The sequence below is a fragment of the Pavona decussata genome, unplaced genomic scaffold, assembly GCF_977016875.1.
Source record: "Pavona decussata unplaced genomic scaffold, jaPavDecu1.1 SCAFFOLD_32, whole genome shotgun sequence".
Lineage (NCBI taxonomy): Eukaryota > Metazoa > Cnidaria > Anthozoa > Scleractinia > Agariciidae > Pavona > Pavona decussata.
In genome coordinates, this window is record NW_028145455.1 from 231,645 (window position 1) to 249,358 (window position 17,714).

General features: G+C 39.9%; 2 protein-coding genes across 3 annotated transcripts; both read right to left on the bottom strand.

The window, feature by feature from the left end:
- On the bottom strand, positions 1-2,657 carry LOC146484464 (uncharacterized). 2 transcript variants are annotated; one of them, XM_085104502.1, is made up of 2 exons: positions 1,598-2,657; positions 1-1,546 (listed from the first exon to the last, which is right to left on the bottom strand). In XM_085104502.1, exons 1-2 carry the CDS (start codon positions 2,464-2,466, stop codon positions 892-894), a joined length of 1,524 nt encoding a protein of 507 aa, XP_084960628.1. In that variant the 5' UTR covers positions 2,467-2,657; the 3' UTR covers positions 1-891. The 2 variants fall into 2 exon arrangements, with proteins under 2 accessions (XP_084960628.1, XP_084960627.1); XM_085104501.1 differs by having other exon boundaries at positions 1-614; positions 674-2,657.
- Positions 2,658-6,967: 4,310 nt separating this feature from the next.
- Positions 6,968-9,025, bottom strand: LOC146484465 (uncharacterized). Its single transcript, XM_085104503.1, has one exon. It carries the CDS (start codon positions 8,763-8,765, stop codon positions 7,617-7,619), a length of 1,149 nt encoding a protein of 382 aa, XP_084960629.1. The 5' UTR covers positions 8,766-9,025; the 3' UTR covers positions 6,968-7,616.
- Between the last annotated feature and the right edge of the window lie 8,689 nt (positions 9,026-17,714).

Consider the following 17,714-nt stretch of genomic DNA (forward strand, 5'->3'; position numbering starts at 1 on the left):
TCATGATTCTTATTCCGGAATACGGTTAATTACAAAATGGCTCATTTTTGTTACAACGCGACGGTGCCATCCTTTCGACTGTGTCTTGTTTCGGTTTACCACGGTTTGATTTTCTTTTGTGTCCCTGGCATTTTTTTTAGGTGTGCTAACTAGAAAGCTTTTGCATAGGTTGTTGGTGCTCAATACATCGAAAAGATTCTGTGCCATTCAAAGAAAAGAGATCTGGTAATGTAGTTTCTTTGCAGTGCTTTCTCCTACCTTCTTATTTAGTAGGTACATAAGTTCTATCCGTTCGCCATTGTTACAGTCAGCAGATCACAAATTTCTAATTTCTTTTTTGTTTATAAGTTTTGGGGGATCGTTACTGACTCTACAATATAGCAGTCTTTGCTGCATGTTTTCGGTAAATTCCATCCACTTCAGAGGAAAGAAAAAGGATAGACCCTGTGCTGTCAGCTAAAAAAGGGCGCCGGTCAATGCGCCATCAAGAGCAAGACCCGACAGAACAGGTCGCGGCGACCCGACCTTGACTTGAGCGCGTTTTCTATCGTTGGTACTGGTTGACGGTTTTCCCGCGCTTTGGCACTGGTTGTATGTTTTCCCGCACTTTGGCACTGGTTGTATGTTTTCCCGCGCTTTGGTACTGGTTGTATGTTTTCCCGCGCTTTGGCACTGATTGCATGCTTTTCCTCGTTTGCTACTGGCTGCATGGTTTCCCGCGCTGGTTCCGTTTGCTGAGAGTCACTTGCTTCGGCGTTTCGGACATGTTTTCCCTCGCTTGACACCATCTTTAGCTTTGGCAGCGATGTCAGTGGTTTACTGTTTCATGATTGAGAAGATGAGATTAATTCAGTAAGGCATATTTTTTTGACATTCATCAGTAAAAAACATCTAACAACGAAAAACTATTCTATCAGAAATCCCATAACGAAAATATAATGGCGTCATTGGGTTTCTAGGGGTATTCAACGGCTTTGAGTCCTTATCTGGAACTGCATTCTTGGAATTCTTCAAGTTCACTGATTTGTGTTCGATCTGCAGAACGTCCGCGAAACCCTTCATGATTTTATCAAATTCCGTCCACATCCACCTTTCATGGGCTGACTGAGTTTGTGCTTTCTTCGTGTTTGCTTCTTGCATTTCTGTTCGGGCTGGACTAATTGGTCCTCCGCTCACACGAGAAATCCTGCTCCCTGATCTTCGTGATGAGGCTTCCGAACCTGCTTCAGACCCAAGAGCTGAATGCATTCTACTATTATGTTCTTTAGTACTTTCAGAAAATTCATTGTCAGGATCAGTTTCTATAGTTTTCTCCATGCGGCTTTGTCTAAAGTCTTTTGAACTCTTTGCGCTATGTCCGCCTTCAATTAGATTCTCTCTTTGTCCCGTCGGCTCAACCACAACGAAGTTGCTTTCAAATGAATTCCTGTTACCGCTACCTACATCCTTCGACGGCGTTATCTGAACACTAGGTGTCTTGGCTGTCATTTGCCTTTGTTTTCCTGCCACGTCTCTTTTTCCCGCCACATATGACGCCCGTGACGAACTCAAATTTACAACACCGAGTGTTTTGTTCCGTTTTCCCGCCACAGATGACGCCCGTGACGAACCTCCAACGCAGAGTCTTTTGTCCCTTTTTCCCGCCGCAGATGGCGCCCGTGACGAACTCAGAGCTGCAACACCGAGTGTTTTGTCCCGTTTTCCCGCCACAGATGACGCCCGTGACGAACTCCGGCTCAAATCTGCAAGGTTAAGCCTTTTGTTCTGTTTTCTTGCCACAGATGGCGCCCGTGGCGAACTCAAAGCTTCAACGCTAAGCCTTTTGGTCTGTTCTCCCGACAAATTACATTTTTCCGCTACAGATGACGCCCTTGACGAACTCGAAGCTGCAACGCTGAGTCTTTTGTCCTGTTTTCCAGACAAATCGCGTTTAAAATCCTCGACATTTGAAATCCTCGACAATGTTACCTGGATTTTTGGCCTCGTGGGGGTGGTCATGTCGCATCTTCCCGCCGAATCGCGTTTTCCTGCCACCAAGGAGGAGCGTGAGGGACTCAAAGAAGCAAAACTGAGGCCCGTACTCTCATGTTTTTCATCCTCGGTTTCACCCATATTTTCATTTCCAGGCGTTGTACTCGTTGGACCTACTTTTGTCTCCTTTTCAATCATATCGCGACTTTCACGACGAATTTTCCTCCTGTTTTTTTCCTGTTTAAGCATAGCATTACGTGCGCGCTCCATTTCAGCCAGTCTCAGTTTTCTTCCTTGTTCAATTCGGTTATTTTTTTCTTCTAAATCGCATTTCAAAAACGAATTTCTGTACCTGGCGAAGTGGGCCTCGCGACGAATTCTTGAAAATTTACTGAGATGAAGCTGCCTTGTTTCTCGACGTAGACGGTCTGTAGTGAAGTCATCACCGATTAAAAAGTTGCCATCCTCAGAGTAGACCCGGCGAGATGTCGACATTTTCTCACTACTTCTTGGGAAGAACTGAGTCTACACTCCGCACAACAATTAAGAAAGAAGACCAAACTAACAAATTGAGTGTAAGAATTCGGTTTTCAGTCAATTTCGATTGCCTTTCGAATGGTCTCTTATTTTGTGAGTTGAACTCAAGCTATACAGGCTGTAGCTGTGTGGTAAGATGTTGGAAAAACTGTTCCACGCGTGATTCAAGGTATTCTAGTAACCTATGGCAATAACACCAAATTCAATTTGTGGTCTTTATTCAATAAATAAAATATTAGTTATTAATAAGAGAACAGTTTGAGAAGCACTTGACCAATGGGCCGTTATGATCTTGTTCTTGAGACGCAACCATCAACGGAAGCTCATCTTACTAGTTTCTGAATGCTTGTTATCAGTGATGAATAATTAAGTTATATTTATCAACGTTTCAGTTTCATGGTCTTCGAAAATGTAATTGTTTTTATTTGAACAAATTGTTTTTATAGGACATAGAAACCAAATTTAAAGCGTCTGTTTTTAGTAATTTGTGATAAAATCAAAGCCACAAAATTCAATTATTAATGTGGCCGTTAGAATAACTGATCAACAATCTTCTGAAATGACCATTTCCCTCACAATGGCAATTATTTTCCAATAGTTATTGTATGGCGAGGCTGTACTGAGATTTTCTCTTCATACATCAAACAAAAATGTGACGCTACGAATGATTTCACTCTAATCAATCAATGTTACTATTGGGTAAATTTTATCTTTACTCCAGTAGATACCAAACAGGTGTACCTAATCTTTGAGGTTTTATTGCGAGGACTAAACGTGTAAACAGAATTGAGCTTTATATTGCAAGGGAGAATAACAAACTATTGGAACATCTAAAAAAATGACAAAAATTAATCCTCATACTATAATAACATTACGTGTGTCTCAGTGAGTGAATTGTGTTTGTGTATTTTCTCTTGTGATTTATTTCGTATTGCTGTTATTCTGGCTTTATTTTAAGTACTAGTATTACGTCGTCTTTCCCTTTCTGTTGCTGTAAAATTGTATTCTTGAATATTTAATAATCACTAAATATTTAATTAAAAAAATCAAACAGGTTTTCGTGGTTACGAGTCTTCGATTCTTCACGAGAAGGAGTGTCGACAAAACAGCCGTAGGATTAAAAAATAGTCGGTGTTTTTATTAGGTCGCGTTCGATCGATTGACCAAAACGAGAATCAACGGAAATAAATAAGTAAATTCGGGAAGACGTATCGCAAACTTTAGAGCCATTTTGTACTGATTCGATTCTAGTAACTCCAAAATCCTCTTATGAACGATCTCTAAAATCATTGTGTGTATTCTTATTATACAGAGTACGGCAAATCGAGTGCACCCTTAACATTCTTTTGCAAGCAGCTGCGAATTGCAGGTGCATAGATAGTAGGGTGCCGACCGTGCCGCGCGGAGAAATAAAGGAGAGACTGGACTGGAGGGAGAAGGCGAGGCGCTACTCTCCTCAATCTCTTCTCGTTTTTTTGCCCCCCTCGCAATATTTTTTCTCGACTGCCTTTATTATCCGCGCAGGTCACAATTTTTCTTCGCGGGAATACCGTCCTGGCAATTTAGGTGCTTGATATTCCTCATCAACTTGATCTGTTGTTGATACGCCATTCTACTATCATTTTGGTCGGCGGAAACTTATCAGCGTTTCTTGAGAATTCTCTTTTTTCTTTCTCTCTTAACTTGTTTGTTTTCATGAATTGTTTTTGTTGCTGTCTCTTGGTGGTGACCATTTTCAGACCTGGTTTCAAGAATCCATACCCGTTTCTCACCAAAACGACTCAAAAAAAATACATACCCTTTGGTGCCACACGTAGCTATATAGCTTACGTAGGGGAATGCCTACTGGCGGCCTCAGTGTAGGCCTTATTTGCCAAATCGGCGAGCTCCTTGGGCTCGCCGATTTTTTGTCGCGGCTTCTTTGAAGTTTGGTAAGGTCGGAAAAAATTTTGTCAAGGCGAAACACGCCGGTCGCACTCGTCTACAACACTCGTTGACAGTTTTTTTTTGCAAAGTAAACAAAAATTCTGCCTAGTGCGACCGGCCCCTCTTACTTTTGAAATTCTGTGAAAATTTCTGTCTACTACTATAGGAATTCAAATACAAGCATGTGCATAGGCACCGCACTTGGAATATTTTATACGTCATCAGTATATATTCACGGAGTACCAAACTGACTAATAATAAATATGAGTTTGTTAATTTATCAACGTAAATAGTGGTTTTTCAAGTTAATTGCAAAATATTTGCCTTAAATCTTAAGAACAACAGAGAACATTTTCAACAAATGTTTTAATTATGTTGATAATTTGAAAAATTTCCCAAACAATAATTGGCACGACCTGTTATCTCAAGTGGAGTTTGGCCACGGCACTTATAATACTCTAAACAAGTATTGGACAAATTTCCAAAACAGGAGATGACATTCAAAGCCCTTCGCCAAAATATATTAACAATTTTCGCCTGAATCAATACAGTCAGTAAAAACTCGCATATAAGAACCTGCATTTTTCAAGTTACTTGTATAATAGTTTCTTAAACAGTCTCTTATTTTCTTAAGAATTTTTTTTTTTTGATACTGGAAGAAAATTGGTATACTGTTTGTTGTTTATATAAAATATGCATATAATCTGATCATGTCTAAACTGATGACTGCAATATAAACAAATGCAAACCATATTATGAGTTATTTTATTTCTCTCAATGCTTTTATGCCAATATAACATTATGAATTCTATAAAAAAAAACGTTTTAAATTTGAGGCTAAAACAGGTTCTTATACGTAAAAGGAGTCTAAATGTAAATCTTTGCCTAACAGGTTTTTATATACTGGTTTTTACTGTAGTTCAGAAATTAAAGCTTGCAGAACATGAGGGGACCTTGGCCTGACGTTCTAATTACTGTACTTTTTACCAGAGGCTTATGACAACGCGTGATCAATTGACTGACTTGAAACAGCGAACAGTGGGTTGCAAAGCACATGCAGGGAATCGGTCAAGCTTAATCTTTATCGACGTCATAATAGAGTCAATAGACATTACAGCTGATTGACTGTGATCTGCGCAGCCAGGTCTAAAACTATACGCTAATAGAGAAACAGTGCTTTCCGTTTTTCGACCAGAGATTGGTTGACAAATATACAGAGATTTATGCCGCGGCAAACGTTCAGTCGGTTGGCCAGACCTTAATATCGGGACAAAGCACCCAGAGTCCGAATTATAAACTAAATTGGTAATACATTTCAGCTGAAATTGGTTCATCCTTAATATGAAACTCGTGGTCGATAGAACGAGACTTCAGTTGAACCAACATCAGTCCCTTAAAAGTAATGATGCACCCCCTCAGAATGTTTCTGTTAATTACTTTCTGTCGGTGGATTTAAGGGGCAAAGAGGTGTTTACTCAAGCGATTGAGCCAAAATAGAACCTTTTGTTTTGTAAATTATTTTGTACAAAAAACAGGAAATCATTTGAGGTAAATAAGGATTGAAACTCGTGAGAAAATTGGGCCTTACGCCCAAGCACCGCTTTTCAGTGATCAGGATGAAAAGGGCTGCAGAGGCCTTTTCCCTGACTGCCGGGGAGTTAAAGACCGATTCATGTCGTAGAGAATATGTGGTTCTATAACTAGCATAAGAATCTATGGATCAATGCGCATGCCCTACAATACAACCGAAGCTTATCCAGTAACATTTTGCAGTGGTTCTGATTGCATTTGTTTTTCAAGCTTTTTCAAATTAAAATTTTGCCTCAATTTTGGCCTTCAATGGGATTGGCGTGATAATGAAAGTATTTTGGAAGAAATATATTAATGATGGCTTATAATAATATTGCAGAACTCCGGGCTATTTAAAAGGCATCCTTTCCAAAATGCAATATTTACCCTCGGGAACATTTAAGGAAAACAGTTGCCGAAAGGTTCGGTGAATTATTTCGGCGCAAGTACCTATATCAGAGTAGCATTTCAAATGTCATACATGGACATATTTCAGGCGAACGAAAAGAATAACTAAAAGAAAACGAAAATAATCATGAGCTGAGTTGTTTAATATTCAGGATAGAAACAACATCATTGCCAGCAGCTCTAAAGCAAACATTTGTAGTTAAAACAAGAGCCGTCCATTTCCAATCATTATTGCAAACAAACCATTTATCTCAAAATGGCGGCTTTTTACGAACGTGCGACAAATTTTGAACGAGGTTTGGCCAGTTTAGCACAACAAAATGTGTCTCGTTTTGCCTGAATACACGATAGACAATTGTGATGCGACCACACACTCAATACTCAAGGCATTGACTTCCAAATAGTCGGCAAATTTAATGAAGAGAGTCATTCCAATTATTTTCTTTGAAGCAGCCACAATTGATCTTGCCACTCTTCCCCCTTAAAATTTGCAAAGTTGACTTTATATAAGCATAAAAGATAAAAAAAAAATAATTAAAAGGAACTTTTCATTACCTAAAGAATCAATTTGTTTTTTATTACAACTATACAAGTGGTTTTTATAGACATATTCACTGGCGGAAAGCCACCTTTCGAAGCGTATGATCAGACTCTAGGATACCGACTATGTTTACAAAAATCTTTTTCTTAAACCACATAAAAATATACAGTAAAGATTGGTTGATTAAATCATGAAATTTTCAAAATCATTCATTACTCTTATTCTGTTAGAAGAGACCCAAAAAAGATATGACTCATGAGGAATAAATATATCACAACTAAGACATTAACATGTATTAGTTTGGCATTGACAAATCCGAAAACAACAAGTATGTTTTCGCAGCTGCACATTCAAAAGTTGACATCATCGCACATAAATAGATATGCAAACTGTATAATATTTAAAATTTCAAAAAAATGAAATTTAAAACATAAAAATTTAGTAAAACGATTGAAAATCAAGCCCACGAAAATATATCTACATGCAATATAACCTCCAAAAATGGCATACATTAAATTGGTAACTACGAAGTTAAATATGTCCAGTGTTTTTTTTACATTTGCATGATTTTCTACACCAAAATAGTGAAGCTAATATAAATTTCACCTAAAAGGACGCTGGATGCATAATTTATGCATTGAAAATAATTTCTGACGAACTCGAACTAATGTACATATTTTTCTATGAATCCCGACAAAATGTTTCTTTTCGTCTTCCCTTCTCTTCGCGCTCCGCTCGCACTTCCTTGTTTTTGCGCACATAAACCTTTGTCCTGATCTGTTGCAATGGATCCAGCTTGCTCTGAACGCCGCATCGCGCTTGATGTTTCATTAGCGGCACTTGAGGAACTCCAACTTTCAGGCAATGGGAATCTATTGCTGCTTGAAATTGGCGGTCGAGACAGCGATTGAGTTTTAGGATAGCGCTGCTCTTCGCCGCGCGGAGAAATATAATACGACTCATTCTCGCCAAAGGTTACGGTCTTCCGTCTTAAAGGATCTCGGCGATTTCTCTGTTGCCTGCGATATCTCGCTGTATACGCTGCATCCTCGGCGCCTACAGCGGCGTTTTCTAATTTCTCGCTGTATTCATGTCGTGTCCCCGTGAAAGAGTTACTTTTCATTACCGTAGCGTGTGGAACTACAGGTTCAACTCGCCGAGCGTAAATAACCTCTTCCCTGTCAGCTCTTTGGTACCGATTAGAATCGCTTCCATAATAATCCGCGGTTTGTTCCTGATTGTTCCAACTTGTGGTTTTGTAGTATCTGTTCGGATATCTAGAGTCTAAACCACTATCATGGCTGAAAGCAGAGTCCTCTGACACACCAGAATCAGTTGATGTACTCGATATAGAGTAACGCCAACCCGGTACGTTTTTAAAGCCATAACTCTCTTGATCCCAACCTGGCGCGACACAGCATTTCTGTTTAAAACTCTCCGATAGCATTGCTTGCGAAAGCAACGCTCTAACTTGTTCATTCTTAGCAACATCGACCGCTTTCTGGCCGGAGCTGTTTCTTGCGTTAACATCAGCGCAAGCGGAGTTTACAAGCAAGCTGACAATATTCAAATGACCTTGTTCAGAGGCAAGATGAAGGGCGGACCGGCCATCTGAATCCACTACTTTTAAGTCCGCGCCACGCTCGAGTAGAAAATTAGCCAAACTCAAGTTGCCATCAATACACGCTTGCTGTAGAGCTGTAAGCCCATACTTGTTCGGTTGATTCACTCGTATTCCTTGTCCATACTTAAGAATAAACTTGACTTTGGTCGTATCGCCATCCAATACGGCTTGATGAAACACTGCACTCATGATATCTGAGGCAACATTAAGTTCCTGGCGCGATTACAATTCGTGCTCCTGAAAGAGTGGACACAAATACATTGATTAACCACGAGGCAATTTCACTTTCTGAACCTAAAGTATTTCGTAACATTCTCTAAAATGTTTTCTTTGAAAACAGAACAAAGAAGGGTATTTAGAATATTCGCCACAAAAATTAATTAACGGTAGACAACTCTAGAAATTCAAAAAGAGAGTTGGTTTACAGACAGTGACGCCACCGCTTAACTGAATAACATGAGCGATTCCGCTTACCCGCGAAGATTTCCGACAAGTCTTTGAAGCAAAAATGCTAAGCCTCTCGTGCTGTTGCACCCACCTAAAATGAGGTATTCTCCGACTGGGGCTGCTTTCCACGAAATTTAGTGAAGCGAATCGCTAAAACCCGCAGGGAGGAATCAAATTTACATGTATTTTTTCCGGAAGCGCTCGGGCGCGTGTGATACGTCCATAGGCCACGTAACTCTCGCTCTGATTGGCCGAGTTCTGGCCTAGTCGAGTTACTATCTTCTGTTTATGTAATGCGGTTTATTGTTTTCGTTTCGAAACAACGGGTGGCAAGATTTCATCAACACTTCGAACCGATCTGAAAGGATCATTTCAAGGTCATTTAAAAACTTAAAATTCAGAAGGGCGGAATGGGGTTTGATAGCAAAGAAACGGTCAATATTTTTAATCACCAGCGAGAAAGAGATATCATTTCACTGACCCCAGTTTTTCAAAGAGCGGATAACCTTATCCAGCGAATAAAATGTATTGGTTGGAGTACATTCAGTATCCACTGGATAGCGCGCCTGACAGATAAGAAGTATCATGAACAAATGTCAAAAAGGATCGTGAAAATATGAGTGAAATTTATTACAATTTTAGCCTCATTTTGACAACTGCTGCGACCATTTTACGGAATAAATTGCGGTCATTTTTATTTAATTATACGTTTTACCTATGCCTCCCTCCCAGCCCATCAGCCCTCCCCTACCCCATACAGATACAGGTAACACAGGTATAGTCTGTTTTTCTTCTCCTGCAGAGGAGACCTGTTGAGATCCAATTAGTATTCAACTTGCGCAAAAATATTAAAAAGACAAAACGAACTGCGTGTGTGTTTCTGCTTTTGGAAGTCGTGCGTCATGAGTTATTTGATCTGCTCTTACAGTTTCTGAAGAGTGTACACATGGTAAGGAGCCAAAGTTTATTTTATTCCATGTTTTTAATTTCTCTATTTTCAGTTTTGACGCCCTTTGTCTCACAGGAGGGTGATTCTGTTTGGCGTCCAAAGAGCTTTTAGCGTTGTTATAGAAAACAAAACAGCCCGGTTGGAGACCTACACAATGACCTGACACACTATTTTTTAGGTTCCAATTTTAGATTGGATAAAATTGTTTTCATTTTCTAAAACAAAACAGATCAAATTAGCTATTGAACTGAAACCGCTCTATGGCCTTCACAAAATAGGTTAGAAAACCCCTAATTTTTTTTTCCCACGCACCCAACATTTATTTATCAGAACCAAAAGTTTACACAAGCTAAAAGCGTAAGATCAGATGTATAAATATTGTCAAAACTTTCGTATTTTAATATCAAACATGTTTGTCGACTTCTTTGTCTAATTATTTGAACCGATTTAAACCCACTTGGGCAGACCGGAAATGACGCAAGGCTAGTAGCGCGGGAAAGAGCTAGAGAAGTCCTTGACTAGCGGAAGTCATTGGCAGTTCAGGTCTTGAGGAAGTGAGAGCCGAAGTTTTAGCCATTTGAAAAGTTCGGCGTTGAACGTTCTGAACTACATTTCAAAGTAAATTCACTTCACTTTCACTTTATTTATTTTTGCCACTTTTCTTACTTACATCAATTGAATCTACAGTTACTTATCAGTAGCAGGATGATCTCAGCAGGCTTGTAAGAGCTTTTCAGGGGAGATCACCCTTGGAAACGGACCTTTTATCATTTCAGTCTTTCACTCTGGTGGAGAAAAAAAGACTGCAAAACTCAGTCTCGTCATCTGCATGATGCAGAAAAGTTGGAAATAGTGTTAGGCAAGTATGCCGTCTTTCTTACAACGGAACGTTCATTATCGGCGACGCATTGGAAGGCAGATATGATCATCAATGCACAAAAAGCCGGAACAAAAGTTCTTAGATCAGGAGATATATTGAGTGCCGACATTTTTCTGTACTGAGTGCCTCGAGTGTGTGGGAGATAAACTGATAACCTGGCACACGGTTCAGACTTTGGGTTCCCGATGGAAATGCTATCACTGATCGATTTCGTGTCAAATCACGATCAAATTTTCTCCATACATTCAAAACGGCAGGAAACGACATGACTGATACGAAATGGCTTATCAGGTTCGCAATTTACACGCTCAAAAGTACATGGAAAGGGAGTTTCCAAGTTTGGCGAAGAAGTTCACCTAGCAAAATTCTACCTCTAACCAGCATTACAGGCATTGCAACCGAAGTCAGTGGGCCTGTCAAGCTAGCTAAATTCTGCTGTCTCTTCTGTTGGTTCATTCTAATCAAAAATAAGATTATTTAAAAAAGTATACTTTTATCTGACCTTCAAACGATGCGTTAGTGCGACCGAAACGAAGTTTTCAGAGTTTTGATCTGCGCAACATCACACTGAGTGTCTCTGCAGAAGCTGCAGTCGATCAATTAATTCCATGGATCTCAATGGCCGCAAAAATCAGTCTGGTGCATTCCTTGTATGGCGGGCTATTTCTCAAGTCCCTAACGCATAATGGTGACGCTCTGCCCTTCTGATGCATCAAGAGTGACTCGACGCAATATTAACTGGATACATCGTCAACGTTTGCGTCACAAACAAATCGACTGAATTTTCCGGTACTGAATTAAAAACTGCGTCGGCTCTAACTTGTTACCCTCAAGTAAAAACGTTCTTTGTTTGATCATTTAGTAGGTTTTTGTTATGTGCGTTAATTGTTTCTAAGACGTTATTGTCTTAAACGAAATTGAGTCTTACTTCCCCACGTGAAAGGTATGTAACAGAGAGGCACAATCTGGGCACCTTTGTTTGGGGTCGGGAATTGCAAAGAAAATGATTGTTCCAACCGAACCAGTGCCTGTCTACCATCGCACGCGAAAGCTTTTTAAAACCGAGAGAAGATTATCGCTATAGGGCGCACCTGCTTGGTATAAATAGAAAATGTGCCACGACAATGGAATTAAAAAGTGTTTCAAGCAAAGACAAAGCCGATATGTCGATGTTGTTCGGGACAAGAAAACCTCAAAAGCGCAACCTCAAAAGCTAACAATTGAAAAGTGTATCACGAACCTCCTAGCAAATAGCCGACTACAATAAAAGAGTAATCATATCCCTCGAACCGCAAGACAAAGAAAGATTTAAGGCAAGAGAGTGTCTAGTGAATTCTGGGTGCTTCAGTCAGAAAATAAAGATTCAACCCGCCTTTTAGCCTTCCGCCAACATGCATAAGGCGATAAAAGCTACCTGCGGTTTCCACCGAAACGGATGTTTTCAAGATCGTCTGACAACGGCGGATATTTTTCATGACTTTAACACACCAAGTTGATAAATTTATATGAGCTTATTCGTTTTCCGATTACTCGTTTACATATCGGACATTGTTAAATCAGCAAGATTTTAAAAGAATTGCTCGATTGTAATAGAACGACTAGATTAAAAATAATAGATTTTGTAATTTGCTTTATAACCTGATTCGACCAGTCTATCCATGGGTTTATTCTTGCCAGGGAGCCTAGATATATTACCACAATCCAAGAAACGAAAACAAGACGAAAATAACATAGCGCTCCCTTTGCAGTTTAAGGTTACGACGTTCATAGCGTTGGCAATACATTGCGCTTTTCGATACTATCAGGCTTGTTGTATTAAATATTGTACTTACTTTTAGACCTTCAAAAGCCGGTTGTAAGATTCCCAGATTCAGTCAGCTCTATCCTACTGCCATACATCGCACACAAGGAGCAAATAGCACAAAGGCCTCGAGCGATACTAGCTACACAAGGCACTGAACAGGTGTTGGCACTGACTATACATCAGTGAAGCAAATTAATGCACAAGAACTAAAGCCGGACATTTCTTGCTTTAATATTGAACGGTTTTGGGTGAAAAGTATTTATCGATATTGGGTGACGATAGGCGAAGGTCATTCATGAAATTAGAGAGTTTTTAGGTCACGGCTATTTAAGGCAATTCAAGCATAGGCAAGGTAGTGTCACGTGAAAGCATGAGACCATAAAATCATCCATAAAAGGTTGACTGAAGCAGAAATAACTAAATAAGAATAGAAATCGAGAAGCTGCAGACTTGGTAAGGTTTATCCTGAACAATGATGCGATACTGACAATGTCTGAAAAAGGAAACTTTTTTTGTCGGGCAACAGATCCGATTTGCATTAAAGCCTGCTGTAGTTTTTAATCGATGTTGGTTACTGTATATAGTTGGAATTCATTGTTCAATAAACATTCCATTCAAATCGTTAAGTTAAGAGTTAACGAAGATAAAACTGGCGTCCCGTCAGTTCCAGTCTTGTGCGATACCTATTTTTAAAGCAATTCACTGATCCTAGTTAATCAAGCAAAAGTTCAGTTAACTTGTGACAACAGCCTGACCAGACGGACGCGGCGGGGCTAACTCGACCACGTGCGCTTTTAAAACTTTGAAGTGGACACGCTATCCTTCTGAAAATCCTCTCTTCTGTACCCGGAGGGGGGGGGGGGGAGGGGCTTACTCCATTTTTGGTCGGGGTGTACGATTTGGTTCTCCAAACTCTGACCCTATTTCAGACCAAAACCCATTTTTAAGACCAGGTTTCTAGAATCTATACCTGCTTCTTTAAGACCTATACCCATTTTCAGACCTGAAACAGCTCAAAAACCATATCCTTTGGCCCCGCACACATAGGGAACTACCCCCACCACCCCCCCCCCCCCCCCGTTCGTGTATAAGTACTGCAGCTTAAAAAGGCGTCCAAGGTAAAAGAATATTGTACTCACTTTGTGACTTGAGCTGTCGAAACTGATTCGTAACTTTCTTACGAACTGTTTCAGGCACCTGCTAGACAATTGTTCCTGTTTCGATCAGTCCGGCACAGTTATCAAATTTGATAACCGCGTGACGTCACAACATGGCGCCAGCTCAGAGCTCGGTGAGTTTTCGGAGAGCGTTCAATAGTTTCGGTAATTTTTCGGTTGTGCTCGCGTTCCATACCCAGAATTCCAGGCCTGAACGTCGATAGAACAATAAACTTCAAGGCCCTGCAAAAATGGAGACCATCGGGAAAGAATTATGCGAGATCTTCCCTTGCGATTTGAAGAGGTGGTACGAAATGACAGTCCTTTTCAGGTATGTTTATTGTCTTTGCCATCAATTTTTAGGTAGTTGTAAATTTTTGTGGTACACGAAGAAAAAATGTCGTGATCTTCATTAATATATCTTTCGATTCAACACTTATTTGTCGGAGGGCATGAAGAATTGTAAGAGGGCACTATGATATTTTGATTCCGCCACTGACCGCCATTGTTAATTACTTGTGCTTCTAGGATGACTAGAAATGAAGGCAGCATGATGGATTTCCACCGAGAGAAAATAGCTACTTAACCTTTGGAAACAGGGATTCGTTTTAACTTACAATGCGAGTTGCCCTCGGTGGAATAAATACCGGAGGAATCTTGATGTCCAAGAGCGCCAAGAAACTGAAAGCGTGTACGTTGAGAGATGTTGCAGGCAGAGTACCATACTTTCTCAATAAAGAGAAAAAGGAGCTCATGGACTGCGGGAAAGTCTAGTGATGAAGGGTAGGATTTCAAAATTAAGACGGGTATCCAGGAACGATTTTGATAAACAACTCAGTCGAAAATTATCGAACGCTTTGTTCCGGAAATGCCTCTTTGGCAATTACATGTCTTTGTCTTGTTTAGTATCGTTACTAATATGACCGGATACGAACGGAAATAATTCGTATTTTTCTAGGTGGTACATTTAAGCTTACATTTACATGACTGTAATATTTTTATTTCTGTTCTCGTCGTTAGATTAATAACCAGCCAGCCGACAGTAACCACAGCGAGTGATTTCAGAGCTCGGTGATGAACATGAAGTTGACATGCCGGATGTTGAGGTATGCCTTCACAGTACGATTTTACGAATTTCCCAAAATGTAATTATCCTTTACAAATTTATGCTTGGTGTTTTAAGCCCGTGTAATGCCAGACTCACAACAGTTCGAGCTTTGAGCCACAGCAAACAACCTCAATACGCCCTTTCAAGAACAATTTAAACGGGACTTGGCCGTTGCACTTCTATTTTATTTTTTTATTTTACTTCAGTTGCAGTACGTCGCTTCAATTATCTAGGACAGATCGAAGCGACTCAACACACGTCGCTACTCAATCGAATCATCACCTCCTGCACTTTCGAAATCCCTGGTACAAGAAACGGAAACAAAATTTATTTGAAGTCCCATTTTAAAAGTTAGTTATAACGCAAAATTTCTTCATTTCTTCATTCATACAGATTGACGAAGGACAAGAAGGAGAGGAGCAAGGCAACAAGACGTTCAAATCATGTTAATATTTCTGCAATAAACAAGCATCTTTGATGGAAGTTATTTTCTTGGGATTAGTGTTTCTTTTTGATCGGCTATCGCTTAGGAATTCTGTTCTTTAGCCAAAGCCGCTCGAGGTTTCCTCCGTCCACCACGACGCTATGAGGCTTTCGATAGATATCAAAATGAGCTTTGTCAGTTAATTATGGACAAAGATTGTTTCGTATTTTCCTGATGTCAGGCCAAAATTCCTATTCTAAACCTTTCCTTGCGTACAATTCACTGTGCGACCGAAATCGAATGTTGAATTAGAGCCCCATTAAAGACATTAAAATGTTTTCATATTGAAATGGCCAGCATATTGAAAGAAGATGGTTACTACGATAACATGTCACGTGAACTGTAACTTGAGGTTTGATTGGCTAATAGTTTGTTTTGGTTCCGGTTATCAAATTTGATAACTGTGCCGGACTGTCGATAGGTGAATCCGGTGTTATCATTTCCAACAATACCGGGATTACGTTTCGATGAAGGCTTTGGATACAGTAAAGTACCTGTGAATGTGGACATCAACTAATACCACATGTTTACAACTTTTTTGAAAGATTCATGGTTCCGATATAAGACCTACAAATGACGGTTCATACCCGATTATTAATTAATTATCACTTCGGTACATCACGCAAGCTGACCGCAGCCGCGGAGCCAACACGCAAACTGTTCAAGGTTAAAAAAAAGTTCAACTCCATCAAGGCGTTTAGAGTTCACATTGTTAGAGCCCCGAAATAAGCTTTATTCAGCTAAAGCGCACTGCACATCGCAATCAATAAAACGGACTAAACTTCAAGATATGTTCAAACTAAAACTGTCGCCGAAATCGGAGCATTCTCGCAGTCAATTAACATTTTTTTCTGCTCTCTAATTTTACTAATGAGTCCTGTAATTATCGACTTTCGTAATTTGTACTTTTTAATTTTTTAGTAACAGCTCGTTATATCATGTAGAATTTGCACCACCTCACACGTAAACCTTACGCAGACCCACAAATTGAAACAGCTCTGGCTGAAGATATTCTGTACCACTGTTATACTATATTAAACACCAGGACACTAATACTGCTTTTTAACTAAGGTAGGACTAATTAACTTTGCCAGAAACGATCGACGTGAAACGCCAAAGTTTTCACTGAGAGAGATTAAACATTTATTTTTACGCCTTTAACAATTTTACTTGACCGTGAGTAGAAATTGAAATGGCAAAATGTTTCATCCTTCAGTTCGACTGCAAAAAATTTTAATTAATTATTTTTTCTTCTTAAAAAGTTCACTTGCGAATCGTGTCCACTTCCCGTGAGAACCCTGTCATGGTGAATGGTGATTTGTCTCACGCACTACAGATGTGAAGTACTTGATGCCGATGCCAGAGAAACTATAATTAATGCTTGGTTGCTGCCAGTAGACCTACTATGAATAGTCACGTGTTCTAAGGGCTTGTTCGGTTGGTTCTTTGAGGAGAGGTGTCTGTCAAAGAAAGATGTCATCTGCCTTAACGCCGTTTTGGACAGTACAACATTTGCTTACGACTGTCGCATGCGATTTCTATATAGAGCGCGCTCTGCTCGCGTCATGAAAAAATCGCACACAACTCTCGTCATTCAAGATTGCACATACCTACGATTGTCGTAGGATTTTAAAACATGACATTTTTTGTGACACACACGACAGTCGCAAGCGAGTTGTAGCTTTGATTTACACGAAACAATTCGTGTCGTACGCCTGCGCAAGCTTGTCGCATGCGACAAAGTCGTACAGTCTAATTCGCCTTTTAGACAGGTGTGTAGCTTAAAAAGGTGTCTGACTGAAGAGCAGTAGTTGTAAGAACTACAGAATGTCAGCCTTAGAGCTGATAGGTCGTTCTGAGCTGTCCATCCGAGAGAAATCTCCTTCTAAGATAGTTAAAGAGGTGTCCATCTTGGAGAAGCGTCTGTCCGCTCTTAGGAAATCTTAGCTGCTTAAGAGAAGTGTTCATCAAATATAGGTGATTGCCTTAAGGGGGTGTCTGTCCTTTTAAAAAAAAAGTTTATCTTGGAGAGGTGTCCGGTCCGATTAGAACAGTTCTCCATCTTAAAGAGGTGTCCGGCAAGTGATGTAAAGGACAGAAACGACAGGAGTAAACTTTGTGTTCGTCTATTAAAGAGAGGTATACGTTGGTCTACTCCAGGTATTATTTCGAATTCCACACCTCTGTTTTACATGACTTGTTGAGAGGTGTCCATTGATAGAGAGATTTGCCTATTAATTCATTTTACATGGCTGTTTACCCGGCTGAGCCGGTTGACAATACAAGCTACACGCTCAATCCATCATTGT